This window comes from Mobula birostris, chromosome 6 (genome assembly GCF_030028105.1).
Source record: "Mobula birostris isolate sMobBir1 chromosome 6, sMobBir1.hap1, whole genome shotgun sequence".
Lineage (NCBI taxonomy): Eukaryota > Metazoa > Chordata > Chondrichthyes > Myliobatiformes > Myliobatidae > Mobula > Mobula birostris.
The window spans coordinates 71166777-71178029 of NC_092375.1; the positions used below are offsets into that span (position 1 = coordinate 71166777).

Consider the following 11253-nt stretch of genomic DNA (forward strand, 5'->3'; position numbering starts at 1 on the left):
TAAAGTCAGGCTCAGCCTGCAAAACCCACATCCCTTGGATGAATATAAAACTACAAAGAAATTACTTCTGTTAAAACTGGATCGAAAATATCACATTAACTGATTGAGATGCATGAGTAGAGTGTGGCGGAAAATAAAGGCAACTTCAAAAAGCAACTCTATAACTACGGAGCTTTCAATGTGTGCCAGGCCATTGGAATGTCTAATTCCTTTGAAGCATCACATAAGTTGCCTGATGAAGACTAAATAAAGATTTTTCCTAATTTCTTAAAGAGAAGTTATATCTTTTATTTCATTTCATACATCTAAAATGAAAATAAAAGTTATAACTTCTCTTTGAGAGATTAGGATAAATCTTAATCTTTAACAGTAGAGAAACTTGTAATGAAGCTGATAAAAGTAAATCTCCAATAGGAATATTGGCGGCACTAGTAGAATCGTTGTCACACAACTTCAGCAATCTTGGTTCAATCCTGACCTTGGGTGCTGTCTGTGTAGAGTCTGCACATTCTTCCTGTGATCGTGTGGGTTTCGTCTAAGTGCCCTGGTTTCCTCCAACATCCCAACTATCTGTAGGTTGGTAAGAGGACTAATATAAATTGTCTCTAGTGCATAGATAAGAGGTATAATCTGTGGACAATTCAAGGAAATTATGGGGGGGGTGGGGAGGGAGAGAATAAAATAAATGTAACTTAGAATTGATCCAAATGGGGGTTGATGATTCAGTCACTGAAGAGCCTGTTCCTACCCTGTATGACTCTGTGATTCTCTATTGCATTGATGCAAATTGCTCTTTATTTGCATGATTTTGAATTCATTTTAATAAATGAACCTTGAAGATTCACATATGATCTAGGGTTGCATTACAATTTCTACACGTTGTGAGTAATCAGTATGAAGAATAAAGCACCCATTCATCCAACCTCAGAAGCACATCTCAAACCCCCACAGACTGACAAGTTTCTACGTCTCAAGCAAGTGCCATTAAAGTGCCTGTCTACCCCAAACGAGGAGAATTTTTGTGCTATTCAACAAGAACCAGGATTGAGAAAAAACAAGTGGAGCAAAAGGGCATAGAGAGTGGAAAACCAAAACAAAAACATAAAAGGTTGGGCAATGGAAACAAAAACAGAAGATGCTTCTCCTGGATGCTGTTTGACCTGCTGATTGCTTCCAGCATTTTCTGTTTCTGTTTCAGATAAACCACATCCATTGCATAAGACACCAAGAGGATAAATTGATCCTATTGGTTCATACTGTATTTAAACCTTATCTCTAAAGTTGCAAACACAGCAGGTTAATTCATTACATTCCTGTCTCTACATCATGGCAACCAACTTTACCCGCAGGGTAAAACAATCACCCAAACAGAACTTAAATTTAGCCATCACTGAATTTTAGAGGCATCAGTCCTATTCTTTTGAGAAAGATTATAGCTATGTGTGTATAATTTTCACAAAGGCATTAAGAGGTAGTGGTTAGGTGGGGTCTAGTAATCTTTTTCCAGCGAATCAGATTTTGACCATGTAAAAATAAATCATGAAGCAATAGCAGTAATGTGTTTTTAACATTTCCCAGGCAGCTAATAATAGAACAACTAGTGAAGTGTCCGTGGTTCTTAGATCTCACTGCAGACTAAGGATTGATCGATGACAAGTACAAAAATTCCATGTTAGATATCACTTACTGACCATCACTACAATAAAGTGATATGAGTGTGCTTCAAATCAACAGTCTGAAAGATGGAACCAATGTAGCAGGTCATCACAGAGATGGTCAGCACTGCCTCATCATTCTCATGAACTGGTACGAGATCCATTTTAAATTTAGTACATTGACAGGGAAAGCAAAGATGGGATGAGTCTCACTGTAAAGTGGGACATATTTTACACATTATATGCGGAAATACATATAATATCCACAGGGACATGCGTTAGTATGACAAGCACAGTAATAAAAATTGGCATTAATGTGTAAAAGATAATGTATAAGTTAAATGGTAAGCATTTTGTGCTGTGAAAAGGAACTCATGTTTAGATGGTAAATTGACCTGCATCAGCATCGATGCAGACCCAGGTGAGAAACAGGGCATGGAACATGGGGACTCTGTTGTTGAGTTGTTTGTATTGCTCAGCTTGAGGTGGCAAAAGATGAGGAAGGTTAATAATTTCAAACTGTGTTCATCTGATGAAAATCCAATAATACCACAGATGCTAGAAATCTGTAATTAAAAACAGAAAATGCTGGAAACATTCATCAGTTCTGGCAAAATTTGTGGAAGAAACAGATTTTAATCTTTCGATTTGGAAGCCCTTCATCTGAACAGGCAAGTAGATAAAAAGAAAGATGCAGGGAGGGCGGCAAGAGGGATAAACAGGACACAGCCCCATTGTTAGCAACACATTTTAATTCTTGAAAATAAACTGAAACTTCTAAGATTTTGTTGTTGGACAGAATGTGCAACCTAGATATGGTAACATGTTCTGCTGCTACACATATTAATCGGTCATGCTTAAATTCCGATAATGCAAGTATTGTTAATCTACTTCAGGCTGTTTCTAGGTCAGCACAGGGTTCTGTTTTTACAGATGTTCACAAGTTGATTTTGTCCATAAGTCGGAACGTACACAAAGTCACTGATACGGTAACTATACCTCCACTGTACTGCAATGAATGACATCAGAGGCACATTTGACTGATAAGTACCAACAAGTAATAAAAGTTTAGAGAGCAGAAAACAGTTCTGCTGTTTGTAGGAGCAAACAAATGTGTCCACTTCATACTTCAGAAATTAATAATACTATGGGAGCTTCTACGTACATCTAAGGTGTCTGTAAGTCAGGCATTCTTAACCTGGGGTTGGAATATGCTCTGTGCTTATTAACTCTTTGTATACCACTTACTCTGTTTCATACTGCAAAGGCAACCCAGTCACCTCAAAGCACATTGGGAAGCACAGCAACAAATATTATCACTCTTGCTTGACAGTACTCAGGACCTTTTAAGAATGAAAAACGTTGCAGCTGAGCAAAAGCACAGTGGTGAGGAGAGCAATTAGTTTCTCGGTATTGATGAGGATTTCGTGGAACACAGGATTTCTGTGGAGCCCGAATAAACACGTCTGCAGGTTTGGCACCTGCTCGCCCCCACTTGTCCTCCCATTTCAACCAGGCCTCTTCAACTAGCATCAGGAACTGGACTGGCATGTCCACCATCTAAGCAACATGTTTCCAAAGCAGCGCTGGGGAGATAAGGGACTATCAAAAATGAGCAAAGCCAAGACACCGGCCTTCAACGATTTGGCCACCTGAACTGTAAATGAAAATCCGAAGCATAAAATGTTGGGAATGCTCAGCTGGTCTCTTCCCACAGATGCATCATGAGCTTCTGAGCATTTCCAGCATTTTCTGATCTGTTGGTTGCCGCGAGACAATTTTACTAGGCCGACGCCACATTACTTCGGGCCGGGGCAGAAACCCTAATGCGTAACTCTGGGACAAGTGAACATTGAGCCTTATGAGAAGGCATCTCTTCCAACGAAATGAACAGGAAGCAGTGCCCCAGACTGGTCGAGTGCTGACGAAAGCGATCTCCACTGATTCTTTAACCAACGGATAAACTGACCCGTTTCTTCGCACTTTGAAATGTAGTACCCGATGAAAATTAACCAATTACTGTAATGATCTGCAATGTGATTGTTGGACGTATGTGGCGGGAGTCCGGACATTGTTCCTATGGGAGTCAATAGGGACGAGTTTGAGTTTATGGATCAAATTATTAAAGGAATGTCAGTGGCCTTTCTTTCCCTGCATCACATCCTTCACACTCTCAACGTCGTGTAAGGCATTTGATTTCACAGGGTTATTTTTTCTCCACTGCATTCTCAGCCGTGACACTCCTTCCCAAACTTACCATCCTTGAATCGTGCAGTCACAGAGCTGGAAAGATCTGCTTGCCGGCTGTTTGGGAACTGGCCAAGAGAACTCGACCTGTGGTTTGAAATCAGTTCCCACCTTTCAGCAACTGCAATGGAACTTTTCTAGAGGCAGGGGGTTGCCCCTTCCATACTCTAACTCTTTCCTCTCCCATTACCCCTGTCATATCCTGTCACTGGAAGGAACTGGCTGACAAATTACTTCTGACTTTAGGTCTAAATGCCACTACCAGTGTCAAAGAAAGCATCCTTTTAAAACTAGAAATGCTCTTACAAGCCATTGAAAGCTTGAAGTGTGTGTTAGATAGTTAACGCATCTCCTTGATTTCCATTTTATTCGGGAAAGTGCTGTCCACTGCTGAGACTGTCAAGGAAATAAACAGTAAGCAATGGTCTTAATGGAGATCTACCCGGAATTTCAAACAAGAGACAATCTGCAGGTGTTGGGAAGCGCTTTAACGCCTGAGCGTTGAAACCAATTGCGTGCAAAATGCTGAAATCAACCGCAAGAGATGCACAGTCATTCATTTGAACCCCCCCCCCCCCGGGATGTTATAACCAAACTGTAAAACACAGAAGTTTCATTGCATGTTCTGTCATTTACGATTTAACTGAAATAAGATTTCCTTTCACCGAGTGAGCTGCGGCACGGTTTATAATGGAACGGGAACAGTGGTGGCGCGCAGGGACTAACCATTCACTCGGAAAAGCAGCTTTTAAAAACAATGTCCAAATAAGCGTTTACATTACCATCCTGATTGGAGTTCTGTAAGTATTCGCCCAGGTCACAGCCAAACGCTGTGTCCTTTGCACCCTTCCGCTTTCCTTTCTGCTTTGCCGCCTTGTTCTTCATCGGTGAACAAGTTGACTTCAATAATCCTTGGGTCAAAGTGTTCTGTCGCGGGAGCTATCCGAAAACAACCATGAGTTTCTGCTCCTTTGAAAAAAAACACAATCCCATCAAATCACTGCCGGCCAATTGCAGACTCACATCCTGGCACCACGCTTAATCAGTCGGTCCTGACAGAAAATGATTTCTGCAGAGTCCACATTGTGGGCGACGAGAAACGATACGATTCCTTAATTGTCCCACTTCTCGTCCGCCAGTTCTTCAGGTCTGCACCGCCTCAAATTTGCGGGAGTTTTCTCTTCCAGGCCTGCAAGACCGGGAGTTTAAACATCAGCTTCTCCTGCTTTCCTTAAAAGTTCCCCCCCCCCCACTTTTCCAAAGCGTGTCAATGGTTTATCGATTTGTGCTCAGGAAATGCTGTAAGAAACCAAGGAAGTGAGGCACTCAGGACAAACTTTACGCTTAGCCGGGTCTGACAGCAGGGAGATAACGGCTCCGGCATTGAACAGTCGCTGCCTGACAGGAAACCTGCTGCAGGCCAGGCTTGGTGCTCTGTGCTAAACCACATCCTGTTGCAGTCTCTGTTACAAAACATACATATACAGGGGAGAAATAAAAAGGCTCCATGGTTTTCAGTAAACGAGTATCAAAATGTTACGGCACAGATGTAATTATGGAAGGTCTTTACACCATATCTGTTGAATTATATTTTTAATAGAATTAGTGGTTCTTTTAAAACACTATTTCACAACTGGCAAGCAGGATTAATATTTGTCACAAAATGTTTATTTTTAAAGCCAGGGCTCCACTGCAAAATCAAATCAATGTTTAATTTCCTGCAACATGTTCCTGTTTATTCTCCCCTAAGCCCTGAGACATTGTGGATGAAGACAAGAACCTACACTTGTAGCACCATTCACAGCTTCAGGATGTTACAAAGTGCCTTCCAGTCCACTTAATCTTTTGATGTATGCTGGCTTTTGGCTGCTGATTCTATATACAGTAACTCTCCACCTTGTGTTGGGCTCCTCTTGATGGTCATAACATCCAAGGCAAACCACCTATAAGGGCAATTATCTGTTTTGTTCTGAGGTAAGAAATGTTGTCTGCAGAGTGCAATTTCTTTCCAAACCTTTTCAGAAGCTGTTAAGAATTAATGAGCAGGTGCATTGTTTTTTTCTGGTTAATTTCTTTATTGTGGCTTTGATTTATACAGGCACCTCCTGGACATTCACCAACAGAGATGCCCTTCAGCTGTGGCTCAAAGGGAGCACTTGTTTCTGGGCTTGCAGGCATCGCTTCACAGATTTAAAAAAATCTAACCTTACTGTTCAGAGGGGCAGTGAGTGCTGCACTGTCTTTCAGATGAGATACAAAACTGAGGTTCTGTCTGTCTAGTCAGGTAGGCGTAAGAAATTTCATAGCATTATTTAAAAAAAATTAGAAGAGATTTTTCACTTCTGTTTTAGCCAATGGTTATTGTGTAGTCAATATAATAACCTGATCAACATCCTGTTGCCGCTTTGTCAGAGTTTACTGTCAATAAATTAGCTGTTGTGTTCCTGCATTGCAAGACTGTCTGGGTAATGCTTTTTAGCATCATTACGTCAGGAAGTAGGTTGTGTAAATGCAAGCAACACACATCAAAATTGCTGGGGAACGCAGCAGGCCAGGCAGCATCTCTAGGAAGAGGTACAGTTAAAGTTTCAGGCCGAGACCCTTCGTCAGGACTAACTGAAGGAAGAGTTAGTAAGAGATTTGAAAGTGGGAGGGGGAGGGGGAGATCCGAAATGATAAAAGAAGACAGGAGGGGGAGGGATGGAGCCAAGAGCTGGACAGGTGATTGGCAAAAGGGATATGAGAGGATCATGGGACAGGAGGCCTAGGGAGAAAGAAAAGAGGGAGGGGGAAAAAGCCCAGAGGATGGGCAAGGGCTATAGTGAGAGGGCAGAGGGAGAAAAAGAGAGAGAAAAAGAATGTATGTCTATAAATGAATTGCCCCACCTCCCCCTCGTACCCCATCCAATTATTTATTTATTTATATACATACATTCACACCTTGTGTGTATTGTCAACCATGATAGGCACATCACTCAAATCTATTAACACACACAAAATGCTGGAGGAACTCTGCAGGCCAAGCAGCATTTATGGAAAAGAGTAAATAGTAAGGCCGAGACCCTTCATCAGGACTGATGTAATCTTGGTGAAACCACAAATATGCCTTGACTGCTGCATTCTTGTAGGAGTGAGGGTTACTCAACTGACTTGGTATAGAAAACATCTAACTAACTCGTTTAAGCAGGACTGCTGAATTCCTCCAGTATTTTGTGTGTGTTGCTTGGATTTCCAGCATCTGCAGATTTTCTCTCATTTGCGACCCAAGCCTATTAGCTGCTCAACCTGTTGCCATCGTACCCATGGATATTAGTGTTCAATGGGGCTTGCTGAGTCTCTTGGCGACCTATTTTCCAACTCAGTCATACTCTTCTCACTTTCCTCTTGGACAACTGTACATGCAACTGCTGCCAGTAGCAATGAAGCAGAATAGAAGGATTATGACTGCAACACATGACCTACCCTCAAGAGGATGCTTACAACCATGATGGAATCTGTGGTGAACAAGGAGATAAGGGGTTCATAGATACGGATTACCGAGCATGACAGTTTCCTCACAAATAGTCCTCCTCCCAACACATTATCCCCCCTCAACTCTCATCCTTTCCCCATCTGCAAGTGTAGAGAATGTCATCTAAAGTCTCAGAGACATTCCTTCTCTCTTCAACCTGGCAACTTGATGGGACTAGAATGGGAAAAGAGCAAAGATGAAGTTACTTCATCAATGACAAGTAGAAATGAAGTTCAAGGTTCAAAGTTGATGTTTCCCCTGTAGTGAATCTTCAGAATTTTAAATCTTTAGACGCTAAGAAACCAACTGAGAGTCTCAGTCACCAAGTATATTCAAGGCTGAGATCTGATAAAAAAAAAAGGTAAAGACATCCGTTAGTCTTGCGAGACCATGGATCTGTGTCTGGAAAGTCTTCACTCTCCAGGGTGCAGGCCTGGGCAAGGTTGTATGGAAGACCATGCTGCAAGTCTCCCCTCTCCACGACACCAATGTTGTCCAAGGGAAGGGCATTAGGACCCACACAGCTTGGCACCAGTGTCGTTGCAGAGCAATGTGTGATTAAGTGCCTTGCTCAAGGACACAACACACGTTGCCTCAGCTGGGGCTGGAACTCACGACCTTCAGGTTGCTAGTCCAATGCCTTAACCACTTGGCCACGTGCCCACACAAAATCTGATAGATGATTATAAACTGAATGAAATAAGGCATCTGGTGTTAGTGCATAAAAATGGCTCTAAGGTTATGGATCAGCCATGACTTTTTGAATGCCAGAGAAGGCAAAAAGGACTGGAGGGATTACTGATGATGCATGCAGTCAGCAGCTTCGATGCAAATTTTTGCATGACGTAAGAACTGGCACAGGGCTGGTATCTACGCATACTGAGCTAGTGGACATGTGAACATAACATGGTAATTAGGAGCAGACATCAGCTATTTGACCCTTCAAGCCTGGTCTTCCTTTCATTAACATCGTGGCTGGCCTTCTATCTATAACGTGCATTATATCCACATCACTTGATTTCCTTAATATCCAGAAATCATAGATGGTATTCATTATAGTCACATGCAGTGTATGTGTGATTTGCATGTCGCTAGTTGTTATCAGGTATCACTCCTTTAGTTTGTTGTGGAGGCGCAAGTATAGACATAAGAATAGACTACTGCTTAGAGAATGCTGCTGCCCTGCCAGAATATCACCATTGGTTAGCACCATTGGCTATGTTTAGTCTTGCACCAGTCTGGTAGGGGTTGCATTTCAGGTGTATCATATCCCTGAGTTCACATTTGGGGTTTACAAGGTATACAATGGTACTCAATGTCCTGCCCTTTCTATTTGGAAGCTCAAATCTTGGTGAAGCCACAAGCCTTGACTGCTACGTTCTTGTTGGAATGAGGTGTACTCAACTGATTTGGTATCGAAAACGACTAACCAACTCCCTTATGCAGCTTAAGCAATCTGTAAGCATTGTTTGTGTTTCTAGCTTCAGCCTAGGAAGTGTACAAGTTGATAGTCACCATAGCCTGAACAACCGCTCTGGTTTCCCACTCCTCTGGCTGGTCTTTCATTGATCCTGTTGTACTTACTATTGTATAGATTTGCCAAGTACGCCCAAAGAAAATGAATCTCAGGGTTGTATATGGTGACATATATTTTACTTTGATCATAAATTTACTGTGAACTTTGAACTTCGAATGACTGAAACATAGTCCTGGTAGGTGTGCCTGAGGCACTTGTCATAATTGAATAAGAATCTCTTTAACTAATTACAGATTGAAGAATACTAGAGAATGGAGTCTCCAGCAGAGGTACCCTCCTTATTTTCTTGACTTCCAGGATTGTTAATCTCGGCATGTCCTGTACTCATTCTCTGCAATGCTGCATTTCAAGAGGAATCGATCTTAAAGCATCCAGGAGTGACTGAGCATTGCTGGAGTCAGTGCAAACTAAACATAAGCAGCTCGGACATCTGAACTCCTAAGAAGTCCGGAAGTACCAAACACTAACCTGACAATTAGTCTGTAAGTAAACGATGAACCTCTTTACACAGCAATGTGTTGGAGGAGGTAGTGGGAAGGATCCCTCCCACTGTCAAATACTGAATCCGATGTACTTGTAGATAGGGGGATGGCTTTGTCAAGCGCCTTTGCTCCATCCACAGCAGGCAGGATTTCTTGCTGGCAACAATTTTAATTCCACTCTCTATTCCCATTCTGTCATGTCAGTCCATGGCCTCTTCTACTGCTGTGATGAGGTACTCTCAATTTGGAGGAGCAATATTCCATTTGGGTGGCCTCCAACCTGACATCAATTTACCTAACTTCTGACAATTTCTCTTCTCGGTCCCCCTCTTTCTTTTTCCATTCCCCATTCTAGCTTTACTGTTACCCCTTTCCCTCTCCTCACCTGCCTATCACATCCCTCTAGAGCCCATCCTCCTTTTCTTTCTCCCATGGCCCACTCTCAACCTATCAGATTCCTCCTTCTTCGTCAGCCGCTTACCTTTTCCACCTATCACCTCCCAGCTTTTCACTTCATTCCCCCTTCCCCACACCCTTCCTACCTCACAGTTCCACTTATTATTTTGTACTCCTTTCTCTCCCCCCCCGCCACCCCCAGCTTCATATTCTGGCTCCTTCCCCCTCCCTTTCCAGTCCTGATGCGGCCCAAAACTTTGGCTCTCCAGAGATGCTGCCTGAAATGCTGAGTTTCTCCATCATTTTGTGTGTACAATGCTGGATCCTCCATGTGTGTTGAGACAGGGTGCTGTATACTTCATGGATGTTGCATTTGACAGTTACACGCCGATGGACGTTAGGGTCTGTTTGCCCTGTTTATCGCTGACAGGCATAATATAGCACCTTTCCAATGCGCTGGTACATCTCATGTTGCAAATGTGGGATAGTGCAAAGGATGCCAAATTGGAAACAAACAGGCACACCAGTCACCCAAAGAATTGTGCTGACTTGTATGGCCTGGGTTTTGTTACGTGAAGGAAGATGTGCAGGGCAAGATCGAATGTTCAGATTTTGTCACTCTCAGAGAAGGCAACGGAGTGGCAATGCTCACTTTATATCAGCTTGTTTAGTTTGGAAGGCAGCCACGTCTGTGTATTTCTGTCTTTTGCCAGGAAAAAAATCTTTCTAGCCCTTTCACATGTAATGGTGTCATTTTACAGATTCAAAAATAAGTGGTTGAAATACAAAGTTCATGTACCATGTCAAGGCGGTTTCACTACCAGAAGTTTGAAGGAAATTAACAAAAAAAGCCGTAAAAGTTCTTAATTCAATATCTACTTTCTTAAATTTTGTGTACTCATTAAATTTATATCTAAATCCTGACATTTGAATGGTGCCTCACAAAGCAAACAGAAGAGATAAGGGAGATAATCACACTTTACTGTGGCTCTACATATAAAAATATAATTTCTTCAGTCAGCCTCTCTCCTATTCCCTTTAGGTGACTTTGTGACATGTGGAATGATGTCAGTTTGTACTTGGCACTGTTTTAACTGGAGCCCTGACAACCAAAGACATAGGCGACACTGTGGTTATTTTTGGAAAGTCTTGTTCACTCCCAGGTTTTTCATTGTTTCGATAATTTCCTTTCTAATGCTGCATACTTGTCAACTCTTGAAACTCTTAAATTCACTGTTCAATGTTTACACCAAATTATAGAGATTAAGGTACAGATTTATAGCCTAAAACAATTTACACTCACTTGGTGGTTCCTATTTGCTTAAAAGCTTGAGTAGCATTGCCTTAATGGCAGGTTAAAAGATAAAATGTTGGACAAATATTTGAAAAGTCTTTAACAGAAAGAAGGAAAACATGAGGGATTTC

General features: G+C 42.0%; 1 protein-coding gene and 1 long non-coding RNA gene across 4 annotated transcripts in view; one reads left to right on the forward strand and one right to left on the reverse strand.

Annotated features, from left to right (window-relative positions):
* arhgap31 (Rho GTPase activating protein 31) overlaps window positions 1-5292 on the reverse strand; it is a 114277-nt gene extending 108985 nt beyond the window's left edge. For all 3 annotated transcript variants that reach the window (XM_072260621.1, XM_072260623.1, XM_072260620.1), the window contains exon 1: window positions 4685-5292. In XM_072260621.1, coding sequence (XP_072116722.1) covers window positions 4685-4787 — 103 coding nt within the window. In that variant the 5' untranslated portion in view covers window positions 4788-5292. The remainder of the gene's footprint in view (window positions 1-4684) is intronic.
* LOC140199103 (uncharacterized) lies at window positions 4617-10246 on the forward strand. The gene is made up of 4 exons (XR_011886344.1): window positions 4617-4702; window positions 5653-5876; window positions 6001-6186; window positions 9184-10246. It is a non-coding gene; the product is annotated as an uncharacterized lncRNA (long non-coding RNA).
* The last annotated feature ends 1007 nt before the right edge of the window (window positions 10247-11253 follow it).